The 17103-nt window shown below is 44.6% G+C and overlaps 1 protein-coding gene across 1 annotated transcript in view; it reads right to left on the bottom strand.

Annotated features, from left to right (window-relative positions):
• Positions 1 to 17103, bottom strand: part of CELSR1 (cadherin EGF LAG seven-pass G-type receptor 1) — a 175252-nt gene that overhangs the window by 61589 nt on the left and 96560 nt on the right. Inside the window, exons 4-5 of the mRNA XM_069801888.1 lie at positions 15889 to 16004; positions 12745 to 12833 (exon numbers count right to left, since the gene is read on the bottom strand). Coding sequence (XP_069657989.1) covers positions 12745 to 12833; positions 15889 to 16004 — 205 coding nt within the window. The remainder of the gene's footprint in view (positions 1 to 12744; positions 12834 to 15888; positions 16005 to 17103) is intronic.

The raw sequence follows: 17103 nt of genomic DNA on the forward strand, positions 1-17103 counted from the left end.
AAGGGCAGATCAGCTGCAGCCCATTACACCCACAAATACCTGCAAGGGCTTCACAGCCACATCTGAGCAGGACCAAGAAAAGGTAAGTATTAGCCAGGCAGCCCTTCCGTGCTTTTTCAGGAGACATTAAGAACATAAATGGTTGCCACAGGCCAGACCAAAGTCCCACTGAGCAAGTGGTAGATGCCATGGAAGAGCATAAGAACAGGGCAAGTGTGCAGCAACACTTCTCCTGGCTCTTGGCTTCTCACCTGTAATACTGCAGGCTGGAGCTTGAGATGGGTTTTCACAGGATCCTGCCACATTTGATAGATGGAAGGGACTCATGTTATCATCTAATCAGCCTTTTGCCTTCTACAACCACAGAACATCACCAGTGACTCCTGCCTCAGTAACATGGCTTGCACCCGAGCTAAATTTTTCCTTTAGGAAGGGAAATACTGACTTGATTTAAAGATTTCAAAGGACAGCGATACCATCTGAACTGTGGGCAGATTATCATGTGGATTATATACCTTCACTATTAACAATATTGTATATTACTTCTCATCAGAATCTGTCAAGCTTCAGTTTCTATATATCAAATCTATGGTCTTATCTAGACTAGGACTTCACTGATGATCCTCTGCATTTGGGTGGAAGAGGATGAATTTGGCCTCAGCAAAGATGGGAGTCTCTGAATCTTCAGCCAGAATGCCAGGAAATGACTCATAAACTGAACTATTTTTGCAGAGATTACCTCTTCTTGTGGCATTTTAAAAATTGAGTTCTGAGCATGTAGGAAATGACGTGTTTTACATTCAGACATGAGGAACATATTTTATGTGTTTGACTAGAACAACATTTTGAACTTTAAATGTAAAACCCTGGCATGCATTCAGCAATAGAAAATGTAATTTCTTTCCCTTCCTTTAGCTGCTTGTAATTTTAATTGCTAGTTTTTTTAAATGGCCACGCCCACTAGCACCAAAAATACATAGTACGGGTATATGGTACAAATGCATAGCTAAAAATTCCTCATACCCTCATACTGTATGTGTGCCTCCAGCACTACCTACTACGACATTCTTCACAAGTATACAAGCCTGCCCACCAAAAAGCACAATAATCTGTTGATACAGTAACTTTTGTTCTTGTAGGAAAGTTGTGAAAAAACTATCATAAACTGCATCTGGCTAACAATAGTGGTAATCCAGTAAAAACTCCTTGACCTCTTGAGTTGAAAAGTAAATGAAACATGCATATCCCTCAGGATGCTGGTTAAAAATTTTGGTTGTGGCTAGCAAAGAAAGTGACTTTTTCACTTGAATTCCTCTTCTTCCTCGTGTAACTGAAGAAACCCTGGCAACTTTCTCTGTGAAGGAGAGGCCTCGCACTTACGCAGGTAACCACAGATAAGTCCTTCTCAAAATTATAGAGCTAATGAATTGACTGCGGTTATGCTCCCAGTGTTTTTGGCGTCCTGCAAATTTTCCCGTGCTTAAGCTATGGCAGAACTTTTGATCCCATGAAAATCCCATAGAAGGAAAGGCATCCAGCACAAATTGATGATCTGGTGAAGTATACCACCAGTGCTCTCCTGTCCACTGCCTTTTCCTCGCTATGCCACCTCTGATCTCTACAACCTTGCAGTACCTTCTGCTATTAAATATTAAATATTCACAATAAGATGGGTGATAAGGAAATTATAAAATTAGAAATATGGCTAAGTCTTAATTAAGAATACGTGATTGGTTTTAAAAGGAAGCACTGAATTTTAACATGCTTTCTGCCTTGCACTCTTGAGAGAGCCTTTAAAAGCTGTATTGGCATTTCTTGAGAGATATTACGAATTTACGTTTGGAAATGCAGAGCCACAAAATTGCATTTCTTCCAGGAAAAATATGCCCGGTTGTTCCTAACCGAATGACATTTTCAATATTTACAGTACCCCCATGCCCCGCCCCAAATATTTGCTTAACATTGCAATTAATGTTCTGCATTTTTCTTTACCAGACAATGCCAAGCAATGCTAGAGCGGGCCTGTGTTGATCACGGATGCTGTAAACACAGCAAGACACTTGGAGCCAGTAAAATCCGAACTCTGGCGGGGCCCACATCTGATCAACAGTGGCATTATCATAATCTTCAACAAGTGCATTGTTTATTTAGAAAATCTCCCTCAATCCCTTAACAAATTAGTCTGGAAGCCACCAGAGGGATTAACTTCAGAAATTCTACCTCCAATCGCAATTACGTCTGCTCAGATGTCACCAGCGATAGACATTTGCATAACTCATGCCCAGCCTTTATTACTAATTGCACTTCCAGTGATTTGACTTCCATTGGGGTCCGTCTTTTCCAACTGAGTTACAAAATGCAGCACTCGGCAGGGGCAACCATGTCCCAGTGCGAGAGGTGCTCCCCGGCACAGGGCGTAATACCTAATACCTATCTAAGAATTTAATTGCCAACCACTTTTCCTGACTGTTCAGATTAAGAAGTAAACGATACTGGATGGTGTCCTGGATACTTTCAGGGCAGTCTTTCACCTTGGGTCCAATGACTAAAAGTTATGCCTAGCTGGTGGCAGCTATGTGGCTCTTCTCCAAGGAGCTGGCAATCCCTATTCAGCGGCAGGCATGTGCCTGCCTCATAAATCACCCACAGTGCTGGCAGCCTAGTTGGCAGGCTCGGCAGGGAGATGGAGAGCTGAGCAAACAAGGCTTTTGTGCTGGAATGGGAGCCTCCCGCCTGAGGGGCAGTGCGGTGGCAGGGTGGCATGGGGAAGCCTGTGCTGAGCCACTGCGTGATGCTCCTGTTTGCCTGTAGGTCCTGGGGGACGGGGCACCGCGCACCCAGAACTTCTAACGAGAATTAGTCCCCTTTATAGGACAGAAAGCAGTAGCCAGCGTCATCCGTGTCTTCTGATGCAGCTGTCACAATGTGAGTGTCACTAAAATGTTATCTGCCTTTTTTTTTTCCCCAAAGGCAAAGGGGCAGGATAAATTATCGGTCCTGAATAAAGAATAATTATATTTCCATAACAGGTGAATTTGCCATCATCAGAGAGGGTCTGTGTTTTCAGAAGGAAACGAGATAACCAATCTGTCAGCTCCACAGGCACCCAGTGCAGAGGCACATCTGCCATAGCCAGCAGGGTTGGTGCTCATCTCCGCAGCAGACCGGCAGAGATTGCCGTATTTCATCCCAACCTTTTCAAAACAAAGTGCTACATTAACCTCTCCAACACAGACCAGCACCACTCCCACTGCCTGTGACTGCCCATGCCGCTCATTCTTTTGCAAGGGGTTTGGATTAAAGGGCAGGTCCTGCCTGCCCCTGACCACGGCAGGGGAACGCAAGTGGCCACCGAGCTTCCAGGCGCCCACGAGCGCACCAGCGCGCAGCCCTGTAGGTCTTGACTTCTAGGGTACAGCTGTGTCACCCCCCCAGTGACTGGTGGCTGGATGAAATGTGGTCCCAGCTGGCTCTTGGGTCGGAGAACAGGGGTGGACCTGAGTTTTTAAAAGGGAAGTTTTGTGTACGCATCCTCAAATCCTTCAGAAATGCTCTGCCTCTGGCCACTGCTAGGCAGTTGCACAACACAGGCTCCCAGAATCAAAACAGATGCTCTAGTAAAACAAAGGCAGAGATGAATATTAAGAGATTTGCTATAAAGATAATCCTAAGGATAATTCAGCTAATGAGTGGCAGGCATAACACATGTAAGAGTATGAGAAAATGCAGGGGTTGTACAAGACTGAACCCAAGAGCTTATGCTTGCTATGCGGTCAGCTGAAGCAGGTGCTCTGTATGAGCAAGGCACGCTCCAGCAAGACACATCACGCGTCTACGGTAAATTCTTGCCATCCTTGCTGCAGCATGCAACTGCCCCTTCCACACTTGCTGGTGGACCCTTGTGGCTGCTGCGTACTCCCCGTTCCCACCACCTCTGCAGCTGCCCCGCGAGACTGCTGCTTCTGTGCTTCCCTTGGGAGCTCAATGGTTTCACCGGGCTTTCTGTCAAGTCTGTACGCTTACCCACCCTTCTCCTTCTGCTAGACCAGAAGCTGCCATTGGACTGCAGATCTGGAAGGCACTTGTGCAGAAAAGTCTTTCAAGCAAAGAAACTGGCTTGATTTAGAAAACAGGACCCCCGCTCCCCGCAAAAAAACCCCAACAAACCCAAAACCCAACAACCTTCCCTTTACATCTCCAAGTTTGCCAGGCAGACATTGCAATTTTTGCCTGAAGGTCTTTGCTCCCATCCATTATAGAAAGTCTTTATCCTAAAGTTGCTGAACACCTGGCCTGTTGTAAAGTGCTTCTTATTTCTTGCTTAGTGTCATGGTTTAACCCTGGCAAGCAGCTAAGCTCCACGCAGCCGCTTGCTCACTCCCCCCACAGCAGGATGGGCAAGAGAATCAGAAGGGTGAAAGTGAGAAAACTTGTGGGTTGAGATAAAGACAGTTTAATAGCTAAAGCAAAAGCCGGGCACACAAGCAAAGCAAAACAAGGAATTCATTCTCTCCTTCCCATCGGCAGGCAGGTGTTTAGCTATCTCCAGGAAAGCAGGGCTCCATCAAGCATAACAGTTACTTGGGAAGACAAATGCCATTACTCCAAACGTCCCCCCTTCCTCTTTCTTCCCTGCAGCTTTTATTGCTGATCACAATGTCATATGGCATGGGATACCCCTCTGGTCATTTGGGGTCGGCTGTCCCGGCTGTGTCCCCTCCCAACTCCTTGTGCCCCCCCAGCCTCCTCGCTGGTGGGGTGGGGTGAGGAGCAGAAAAGCCCTTGTCTCTGGGTAAGCAGGGCTCAGCAGTAACCAAAACATCCCTGTGTTATCAACACTGTTTCCAGCACAAATCCAAAACATAGCCCCATACTAGCTACTATGAAGAAAATTAACTCTATCCCAGCCAAAAGCAGTACAGTTGATCATGACAAAAATTGCACATGGAGACGGATAGTGCGCATGGAGTGAAGGTGGGTGGTTTGGAACAGACCTGCAGATGCTTTTCATTTTATTTTAATAGTAAGAGCATCGACTATCTTCCAGTAGATATACTCTCAATATATGCCTCTTCAGACATCTGTATTCACAGGGCTCCCATATGACATTCCTTGTTCTGACCAACATATTGCCTGACTAACTACAGGAACCACAGCAAGTGAAGCCCTGGGGCCCTGGGGCCCTGGCCTGGGGCTGCCTTTTTCTTCCTGTCTTTTCCTCCATGACCCTGTCCCTCCTTCCACTTCATCCCCTGAGTCCCAAGCAAGTGCGGATGGGCTCTGTTCCTCTGTTGCGAGCAGCTTCATTCCAAGTCTACCTAAGCTGGCAGCAGTCCCAAATCCACACCATCAAGACTCTCAGCTGTCCTCAGGTCCGTCCAGAGCCCAGCAGGGCATGCAGGCTCTGCCCAGCAGCGCTGGAGAGCCACCACTCAGATCGCATGAGCAAATGGGGATCACTGAGCTCTTCTCAGATACGGAGCTAGTTGGTTTTGCCCAGACATATGCTGCCTCCCAGCATCAACAGCCAGTCTGTGGGGCACTACTAGTGATCCACAGTATGGAGGATTTGTGGATGTAGACTCAAAACGGTAAGCTCTGCTGGCGCCGTAGCACAGCTGTACAGGCACGGTTAAATAACTCTTTGGGATCAGCTTCGGCCCCGAGGAACCCACAGGTGAGGGAGAATGCTGCCTTCCCGCCCACTCGCCCGCCGGCTGAGCAAGCACAAGGGAAGAGCTGCAGCACGCACCCGAGGTACGGAAAATCAATTACAGCGTGGGACTTGGCACCGAATCAGAGGGTGTTCTGGCACCTGGGAACAGCTTTCAGCTGGTGGGTGAGGGATAGATCCTCCCTGGGAAGGAAAGGTAATGGCAAATTCTAATGTGCGAGTGGGCTGAGAGCTAAATCTCTACAACATTAGCTCAGTCTTCGGTGATACTCAAGCTCCAGCTTGCCCCAGATGAAGGCCAGTTAACTCAAGAGAAACCATCACTTAACACAGGCAGGACTTTTTCGAAAGCATGTGAGTCTGATTTAGAGCAATGCACCTCCTGTGCTTTGAATTCACAATGTACCGAAGATCAGCCCTAAGAAGCCCTCATTCCTTTTAAGTTTATCTCTAACTGAAGAATTTGCTTGTTTTCTCCAGCAGCTGTCTGCAGGCTAAACGCAGGTCTGGGTTCTGCTGGGTGGGAAGCGCACAGGGATGGAAAGCAGCAGGTCCCTGCTAACTGTAACCGTGTGAAAGGGTGGGCTACTCCCAAGACAGTCAAGCATCTGAAACAACAACCACAGCGCTTTTCAGTCTAAAGACATGCAAGGAAGGAGTGAAAGAACGGCAGGTTGCTATCGACTATCACACATGAGAAGAAACCTTAGCCCAGTTATGGAAAAAGGGTAATGTTTGTCCTGAATATCTCATCCTAGGAGCCTGCGGGCTCAAGCGACCAGTACAGTGGAGACACTCTCCATCCATCATTTTACACCTCCTGACCACAGAGGAGGATCCCACGCACACACACTGCCTGGTCGTACAGTTGTTACTTTTGTGAGTCATCCTCTGAGTCATTCAGGGATTTGTTCATCCCATCCCCCAGAATTACTGTACTGCACATCAGACACTCGGTGATAGCATGTTTCTCTCTGCTCTTCTCAGGTTTTCTGTCATTTAGGTAAAAATATCCTGTGCTTCCTTAAACAGATGCAGAAGGAGCTCCTACATACAGAACGGTAACATCCTTAAGCGACTTTGATGTCATATATGTATAAGTAACACATTAAGATACACAGTGTATAAATATACATGCACATGCCCTTTATAATTACGGGAACATGTCCATACGCAAAACATTTTTATCTTGTGCCAAATGATGAATTCTACCCTGAGGCAATGAGTCAGGTAAAACATTAACATAAATTTGATAGTGTATCTCAAATTCTGAACAAAATTGCATTTCTATCATAAGTTTGGGAGAGTGGCTTGAAGTTTTCACTTAATTAAAAACACCACCCACTACTGGGCTCATTAAAATCTCCTGTCCCAAGCACTGCCTAGAATCATACATGATCCTGTATGCGCACTGAATGCCAGATAGTTCATGTGATATTATTGGTACTGAGCCTCATTACCATCAAACATCCTGGTGGTTTTGCTCCTATTCCAAACAAATATCAGCATGGCTAAACCTATTGACTGTCACTCATGCTGGCAGGCTCAGGAGAGCCAAAGGATAAGGACCAAACTCTGTCAGAGGCTGACTGCACTCTCATCATGTAGAAAGGAAGCACATCACCAAGGCAAAGAGGGCAGTTCACATCACTGCTGTCCCTTAGGCCAGCTATCCTGTGAACAAGCAGCAGGTTGTTTCTGCTGGTTTTTATCAGTTTTATTTGCCAGTCTGAAATCTTCCCCCTTCTCCCACCTTTCCTTCCAAAATAATTTAAAAAATCCCATTTCTTCTGAATTTCTTCTCAATATATATATCCTCTTGAGAAAGCAGGTCACATGCAGGTCACCTTTAATTTAATATCTTCCATTGATTTTAATGTCTGCAAGATCAGGATCCCAGAAGGTAATGTGTTCGAGCTAACAGTGTCAGCATGTAGCTTTCCTCCCTGCCATCCCTGGCTGTCAGCAAACATCTATAATGGCAAGTAACACTGCGAACAGGTAAACTGATACCTTGCTACTGGGTAGCTGGCAAGACTTTTAATATATAACTGAAACTAGAGAATGGTTATAAAACACTCCTAGTTCACTTCTGCTCTCTTATAGCTACTAATTCCTTCCCCTACTGTTTTCCCTTCCAGAAATTCAATACAGAGCCAACACTTCCTTAGTAGAACATCCATGTGCTTCCCTTAGGCACTTCCACTGAAACCAAGGGTGTCAGCTGTTACCAGGGGAGGAAGCATCCATTTCCATCACTACACAGTACATGAAAAGACATTGCTTCCCTTCCTCCTCTGATACAATCTGTTTCATTACTGCAATGTTTGACAGTGCCTGCGCCTACCAGGATTTGTAAGAAAGCATCAAATACTTGAGCTGACAGAGAACTGGTTTGATGCTTCTCTGCAAACATGGTGGCACAAAGCTGGTTCTTTACTCACCTCTTACAAAGGAGGCTCCAATGTTTGTCCCCAAGTGGCAGGGGACTCTCATGATATGGAGTTAATTATAAAACAACATTTTCCAACAACACTAAAGGTAAATATTACCAAGCTATCCTGGTTTCAGCTGGGATAGAGTTAATTTTCTTTCTAGTAGCTGGTCTAGTGTTATGTTTTGGATTCAGTATGAGAAGAATGTTGATAACACACTGATGTTTTCAGTTGTTGCTCAGTAGTGTTTAGACTAAGTCAAGGATTTTTCAGCTTCTCATGCCCAGCCAGCAAGAAGGCTGGAGGGACACAAGAAGTTGGGAGGGGACACAGCCAGGGCAGCTGACCCAAACTGGCCAAAGGGGTATTCCATACCATGTGACGTCATGCCCAATATATAAACTGGGGGGAGTTGGCTGGGGGGGGGGATCGCTGCTTGGGAACTAACTGGGCATCGGTTGGTGAGTGGTGAGCAATCTCATTGTGCATCATTTGCTTTGTATATTCAAATTCTTTTATTATTATTATTATTGTCATTTTATTATTATTATTATTAGTTTCTTCTCTTCTGTCCTATTAAACTGTTCTTATCTCAACCCACGAGTTTTACTTAATTTTTTCCCCAATTCTCTCCCCCATCCCTCTTGGGGGGGGGGGGGGGGGAAGTGAGTGAGCGGCTGTGTGGTGTTTGGTTGCCGGCTGGGGTTAAACCACGACACAAGCACATCACTTCTGAGCTGAGTACAGAAAATAATTTACAGGAGTCACTTCTACACTTACTTCTTATTTCATTATCGTTATTCCCAAACTGACTTTGCACAGGGTGGCAGCATCACCAGGATGCCACAAAACTGCGTGCCACTTTCAGGAAATAGCTGCAGCAGAAGTTTCCCACCAGAGTTGCCCCCTGCATCCAAGTGACCCATTCCTGGACTCCAAATTGCAGTGATGCTCAGCCAAATATCATCCACAGAGCTGCAGATGCCAAAACTCACTCAACCTTTGCTCATATACGACCATGATCAACTCAGATTGCAGGAACAGTTTTCAGAGCTGTGAAAACTCATCTACGAAAATTTGCTTTGGAGTGAAGTGATTTAGATTATGTATCAAAGCCTGTTAGTCATTCTCCTCAAAAACTAAAGATGAAAAATTAACCTCAGCTGTGATGAAATCTAATACTCTGTATGTGAATTACAGCATTATCTGAAAGCTCCAAAGAAGACCGAACCCTTTTTTTCTTGCTAGATGCTGTACAAAAGTGGAAAGAAGGAAATAAACTGAACAGTTTCTAGCTTAGCTTTAAAAAAGATACTTTAAAGAAGCTTAACAAAAAAAAGGAACTGGGAAAAGAAGGATGAAGCTAAGAAAGTACCTGATGCCAAGCGCTTGCTGTGAGCTCAACAGGAAATTTTTGAATTGCTGTTTATTTCAGCCTGCTCTGCAACGTATCTCACATTTCCAAGGCAGGAGGAAAGGGCCCAGCTTGAAGAAGCCTGTCACTGTCTGAAGACACAATGGTGGGTACGAAGAGGACAGGCACAGCTGTAATGACCCCCGTAGCAGGATGAGCAGCCTGGCAGCACTCAGCTGTAGAGGCGCGAGTAGTAAGAAAAGTTCAAAATGTCTTTATGGGTTTTGCTGTGCAAAAAAAGCACAGAAGTGACACAGCAAGGGACTGATGAAGGGATAGGCAAAGGTGATCATATTTATTAAATAAAGAAAACCTGCTGATGGAGCAAAAGGCAGATAGAAGGAGATGAAACTCAACATCAGTGAGGGATAAAAAAGAGCAGGTATAATTACCTCTTTCAGGGCTTTTTAATGCAAGACATAGACAGATGAATGAAATGGATCTCTACGGGTATCTGGGACGATGGGTTATGCATTTCCCGTGGACTGCATCGGGAAAAGATGTCTAAAAAGGAGCAAAGACCAGAAGCTTCACAGGTGAACAGCAGAATGGAAGAGGCAAGGAGCCCTGCGGGAATGCTGGTGGAGGTAGCCCCTGCAGCCCTGCCACCAGGGACAGGGTGCTGCTGCAAAATGCCAGAGCGAGCCAGAGGCAGAGAGGAGGGAGGGGAGTCCAGAAGGGGCTGGAGGTGGGGATCAAACGCGAGCCGGAGGCAGGGAGGAGGGAGATGGCTCAGGGGAGCTCTGCCTGCTCAGGAAGGCTGCGCGGTGTCTGAGCGGAGCAAAGGGGATGAGTAGTGATGGGATGAGGACCTGCCACTGCGGTAGGATTTTGGAAAGAGCGGAAGGATGCAATATAATATGAGTGCATAATTTAAGCAAACTCATGAGTTTTGGGTACTCTGTTGTTCAAACATCTTAGCTGTGTCAAGTTTAGACACAGCATCTCATTTATCTTGGCACAACTCAAAGCCTTAAATTATCTCTGTCTTTTCAGCTCCTCACAGAAACTTTACTTCCAGCTTTGTTAAAACATGAAGTAGCCAAGGAACTGCTTTACAAACAAACACCAGCTGAGGCGAAGGCTTACCCCTGCTGCAGGGCGCGGGGGCAGCCCGTCGGGCAGGCCTGCCGAGCTGCCTCTGGCTGCCACTGCCCGCAACGCTCGCTCCTTCTTTCGCTACTGGAGAGCTGGTGCAGCATATGCGCTTCTCAGACATGCTGGAAAGTCCTGAGAGCATGCTAAATACATACAGGTTAGCATATCCTACTTGTGCTGTTTACTCCACAGTGTGAGCTCCCCTCTGCCAGGCCAAATTTAACCACTCTGGAATAAACCCTGCTAGCAGGAAGATGACGACTTCGGTCTCTAACACGGACAGCAAAGGGCACAGTGCCGCTCTCCACACAGTGACCCTGCTTTTCACCACTTTTATGTCATGTGAGTGGCAAAGGCAATGAAGTCAGTGGTGTTTCCCGGCACGGGCCCTCTGCTCTCCCTCTCTGCCCTGAGTTTCCTCCTGAGCAGCGGGGACCAGCTTGTTCCCCTTCGAAAAAACTGGGGCAGAAGGACAAAATGATGACAGTGCGCACGTGTTAATGATAGGAAAACACCAGCTGCTAACATGGCTTACCTACCAGTCTGCTTGAACAGCAGCAAGCCCTGAAAATGAGGCAGGGGTTTATTTTTAACATCCATGTCGGACCTCTTTGCCTTTTAAAGAGCATCCTGGGGCTGCCTGGGCCCCTTATCTGCTCGGCAACTCTTCAGCGAGCCGCTCCGGCGGCGGTCCCTGCAGCTGTGCCCTCCCTTCCTCGTCCACCGAGGAGCTTCAAAGCTGGAGCGTCCCTCCGCTGCCTCAGCAAGTGCCGTCTACTCTGATAAAGTGATTCACTAAGAAATAGGCAGGCTATGGAAACACGGCATGTTGCAGTTTGTAAGGAAGAGCCTCACAGTGACCATAGATGCATGCATGGTGACACACCAAGTTTCGCTTCTATTTTTCTGTGCTCCAGATAGTAGAGTATATTAAGTACAAAACTTATATAATAAGTTTTAAATTTTTATTTTTTTAATATAAAATAAATAATGAAAAAGGGTTTTATCTCCTCAAGAAAATACCCTTAGGCTAGGAGACCCTATCTAGGAGTCCAAAGAAAATTTTAATCCTCCCATTCAAACTGCCACACAAACTGTGATGAAAGGATGCAGTGCTGGGAAATAAAGAACTTGCTGATCATATTAATCCTTCATCTTCCATTCAGCTTCCTACACCAGTATCCTGTTTCCTTTTTAACAGCCAACAATGCTCCTCTATTTCCTTACGCGATCCCCCATAATGCTATCATGTCAGACTTAAAAGCAACACTTCTCAGTAACTAAATGAATTCTCTAATTTTTGTTACAGATTATAGAAGAGTTCTGACATCTATCTGTAAACAGTGACACCGTACACCCTAAAAGCCCGCTTTTTGGTTCATCATGAAATGGCTGGTTTGCACAAAGCCCCTGCCTTTGGTTCAGTCAAAGGGAACCTGTTCTTGACAGCTACCAAGGGCGCAGCTGTGGGACAGGGACCCCGGAGCCCACTTCTGAGTGTCATGGGCTGCGTGCAACGATGATTTTGCATTTCTCTTGCGTATCTTTTTATATAGCAGACAAAAAAATGGTTTAGTAAGATAGTCATTGATTACTGAAAAGTGTCAACCATTTAATAACCAAAATTTCCAAACCAGAGAAGCTTGCGCTAGCTAAACTTGTCATTTTACAGAAGAAAAGACAGTTATGGGGAAGAATTTTGCTTTGCTTCAGAAAATCCTACACTAGAGGTTTGTAGTTACTACACTGAAGGCTCCTGCACTGCACAATTCTTTAAAAAGATCCAAATCAGTGAATTAGTTGTTTTAAATACACTGACACTTGTGAGGGTTTAAAGAACTGAAAACTAAAATAGTTCCAAGTATCTGAAGGTTTCTGTGATAGTGCTTCTGAAAAGGATGTACTACATGTGATTTTGCCTTCCTGAGACAAAACTTAATAGCCCTCACAGGGAATTTTTGTCCCAGGCAAGGTGAGCAAGACCAGTACCATTTGTGCAGAGCAGTGCACCTGGTTAAATAAATAAATTTCAGGTCACCTGCATACATCAGGTCGGAGCTAGATGACCCACGCCTCTATTACTTTACAAATAATAGGGTTATCACCAACACAATTAGTCTTACCTTATTGTAGTACTGCACCTGGACTGAGTGCCACTGCCCATCGCTGACCCCTCCCAGAACGAATGGTGCCACCGTAGTGGTTGTCTCCCCTGCAAGGGCAGCCAGAAGGGAAAAAATAAGTCAACATCACTGCAAACTCTGCTCTGCACTAAACTGAAACACGGAGAGACCCTCATCAGGCACGGGACGCAGCCATCTTACTGCATCATGAATGAATTTGTGTTTTTGTCCTGCGAGACAGTAAATATCCCCAGTTTCATGGAATTATTTTGGTGCACAAATACAAAAATAGCTTCTGGCATATTCAGGTGAATTATTTTTTTATTATGCTTCTGCAGAGTGCGGTAGCAGATGCGTTGGATAGATACAGTTATTGCTGAAGTGGTCAACTGAGATAAAAATGTACATGAATTTTTCTGCATTTCTGCCAAAAGCAGCATTTTGAGGTTTTTTAATATGATGAGTATTGTGCTGGGATATTTTGTCAGGGAAGGGAAGACTACTCCTCGTCAGAGCTGAGAAAGTGAAAACCAGAAGTACTCTAGTATAAAACCCATGGTAACCTTGGTCCCAGCAAAATTTTACCAGCGATTAATGAAATTACTGGCGGCCTTTCAGTATTTAAATTTGAAAGCAAGTCTTTGCCATTGCAATTGGAAAGCTGAAGCTTTTAAGCCAGGTCTGAGTCAGCAGAAACAGCTCAGTAACCAGGCATATCTGTTCTGAGGTAGCAGCAAAATAAACATTTGTGTTGAAAGTACATAAAAGGCCTGGCACAGAGAAGAGATCGCTAGGTTTCGACTTTTTTTTTTTCTTTCTCTGTGTTTTTTTTTTTTTAACAGTTGGAAAATTCTACATAATAAACCACAGGAAAAATAACTCCCTCCCATAAGCTACAAAGTTCATCATATTGTTCAGCTAAAATGTACTTTCAGCTCTCTATTTGCAACAAATACTTTACCCTGCGTGAAGTATTATTCTCATGTCCCCTACTCTCCTTTAACTCCCATCCTATATACTTCTGTTATTCAAACAATACAGATTTCAGCTTAGCATGTTTGACATCTTGCTGTGATGTTTTTTTATCATTTAGTGATAAAAAATCTGCAATAAAAATTGTGCTTTTTATTCAGGTAGCAAGTTTCTGAAAAGGAAAGATCACCGGTCTCCAATCCTTTCGCTTTGCTTTCTGTGAAAAAGTTGTTGCGACAGGTAAAACAGTCAGATCATATATCCAAAACTTGTACGGTTCGTTAAAAGCCACTTAAAACGATAAAACATAAACCATTCTCCTTCCAAAGAAAATACCATTTCTAACATACAGGACCAGACCTGCTCTCAGGTGCAGCAGTGCAAATCTAAATTTAGTTTCATGTATTTTAAAGGAGTTCCTCCACATTTAAATGCATATAAATGCAAGTAGAATTGATTTTTTTTTTCTCATTCATCCTCAGGGTGCCTTCCAAGCAATTTGATTCAAGTTTAGACAGGCGGAGCAGACCTACAGAAGAAAGCACATCTCTCCGACTGCAGCATGTTATTTTGTTACACTAATCCATTCAAAAGCTTGCCTTAAAATCTAATTTGGACAACTTTGAGGTAATAAAGGGGAAATGAGACCGGATACCTTCAACCCAAAGGGCCCAGATGTGCACTTAAGCATCACTGGTAAAATAGTGGGGTCACATAGGATTTACCGTGGGGTCTGAAGGCAGAGACCGTCACTGGCGATGAGCATACAACACCGACACTGGTTGTGTCTCTGCTTCTACTGCTTTACTGCTTGCACTGTGTCACTTTTCACAAAAATAAAATAAGAGTTGACTAGAGCCCGCATGTCTATCCTGAATATGTATAACGGGAAGTAACAGGATTATTTCCTGAGTTACATGCCCAGTACAAAGGTACAAACGTCTCACTTGACCTCCACGTAACCCCACTTGACCTACGTGACAACAGCCCTTCCCAGATATTTGTTTCTGTCCCAATGGAAAGCATCCCCTAAATCTGTGACAACTAGATGTTGTCTGCCCTGCTGAGATTTAGTAAAGCCACCAAAGCCTTCCCACTGAACTCACAGACCTGCTCCTGGGCTGAAGCAGGAATGCAAAGTAGTCCACCAAGAGGGACTCCAAGAGCCTCAGCAAGCCTGCTGAAGTCCTGCGGGTGATTCCTGGTGGCTTCAGTGTGCTTCAGCCACGCTGTATGACTTCACCTGCTACCCCTGTCATGGCAATTAGCACAGCCAGGCATGAGTTTTTGGATGAAACTTGGGCTTTTTTAACTCAGGAAACACCCCTCTGCTGAGGCTGGAATGGTCAGGGTTTGTTCTGATCACGCTCTCGCCAGGAAGAGCTTTGTCACTGCCAGGGCTGATTTTCTGAAGGAAACCTGTCCCCTGGGAGAAGACCACAGTGGCAGGGATACATGCCACCCTGAGCTTTGCTTGCAGGCCTTCCCCTCTCTCTGCTCCCAGAAGCACCAAAAGACACTGGCTTTGTCCTAGTGCAGAAAGCAAGCAAATGCCAAAGCCTCCGTTTCTTGTTTCCTAGCCCACTGTAGCAATGAGCAGGCAGCCCGGTTCTAAATTTCTTGTTGTTTACGGCTTCTTCCAAGGTGAGGTGCTTCTACAGTGCAAAAGTGCATTCCAGCAACAGCATTGCTTGTCACCGATCCCTAACAAACGGCAGGCAATTTTCACTTGTCTGCTAGCTCTTCCTTTGGCTTGCGTGTATTTTTTAGATAACGTTTACGCAGCTAGTTTCACTGATGGCGTTGTGTAAAAATGCATAAACACACGACGTTTATCACAGTGTGATAAAATGAAGTCTCATTTAAGCAAACATTGGCTCAGAGGCCAACTTTCAGTCTAGCGCCAATCTTTTATAGTAGTCGTAAACTCTGGCTTTTATAACTGAATGTTGACAAGCTCCTGTCTATGACAGCAAGTGTAACCACCACAAACCGCTACAACCTAGAGTGCTTTGCAACGCCCGGCATCAGTTGTTCACTGTACAATGTCAGCCAGTTACTCAATTAATGAGGCAGCAAAGAGCTATATAAAGTCATTAAAGTGCATTTCCAAACGGCATGAGAGGATCTCCTGATCACAAGCAGAAATGCTTGACTCGAGTGAAATCTAACCTGCAGAGAATGTGAGCTGGATCTGCTCCTCAATGATCTCCAAGGCAATGAAGTCGTGCTTCTCATTAAAACGCCCGTTGTAGAGGAGGAGAGCGTTCCTCTCCCTGGTTGCAAACCTAGAACACAGAGACAAGGGGTTAGGTCATGCTTAACGGCTTATGAATTAAAGACTGATGGTCAAGTCGCCCATAAGAAAGATGGCACTGTATTTAGCAGAAAAGGAAGCCTGTGAACCTTTCTTCAGACAGCAAATAATAAAATTGAGGAGTCAGCCGCAGGATAAATCTGCTCTTTCAAAATTGACAGTGGCAAGAAAGATAGAAATTACAGAAGTCTACTCTGCAGAGATCTGCTGTGGATGCTGACCCTCACAAGGGGTCAAATCAGGCAGACGCATGATGCAGTGCGAGTATCTGACACTCGCCAAACAGTAGCACTTACTACACTTTGCAAACAGTCCAAAAGCTAGAAAGCATTTTCACATCAAAGGGGGGTTACTTGCTGCCTGCTTGCTGTCTATATGCTACAGGGTACAAGGAGAGTCATCAACTGATTAAAAAGACCTGATGGGGAGGGAAGGGGAAAAGAAAGATAAGAGTTACTTTAATAATGCCATGCAGACAATCAGGGTTCATCAATCAACAGGTCAGTCAATTGGAGGAAGGAAAATAAACACTTAAATGATTCCACTAAATCTGCACCAATGGTTTTTTGTTTTGTTTTTTTTTCTTGCGCTTCCAATATGGGATGTATCACACCTTTCCTGCAGAAAAAGAGGTGACCCTACTTTTAAAAAAGCCTGTTCTTTTTGTCAGCAGAGAACTTTTTTGCAAATTTCTGTGTGTTGTGTGCATTTTATAATTTTTAATTGAATCCTATTATCTTTGGGGATTTACATACCATCATCTTTCATCTACACAGAAATACTTAAAGATACCTTTCATCTACTTAGAAATGCAAAAAATTTATTACACTTTACATAAACATTTTTATAAAGATTAATATTAGAGAAGGAGAGAAATAGAGAGAAACCATGGGAATGTCTTGTGTTTCCAAATGGCAGTGTAGTTTGATTTTGTATCTTGAACTTCAGGAAATATGCCTGATTTAAATTAACCCACTTTTCCTACAAATGATTCAAATGCTGAACACAGCTAATGAAAACTGCCTTCCACAGACAGAAGAAATGATTCTTGTGCCTGTCATGTCACATCT

This window comes from Haliaeetus albicilla, chromosome 14 (assembly GCF_947461875.1).
Source record: "Haliaeetus albicilla chromosome 14, bHalAlb1.1, whole genome shotgun sequence".
Taxonomy (NCBI): domain Eukaryota; kingdom Metazoa; phylum Chordata; class Aves; order Accipitriformes; family Accipitridae; genus Haliaeetus; species Haliaeetus albicilla.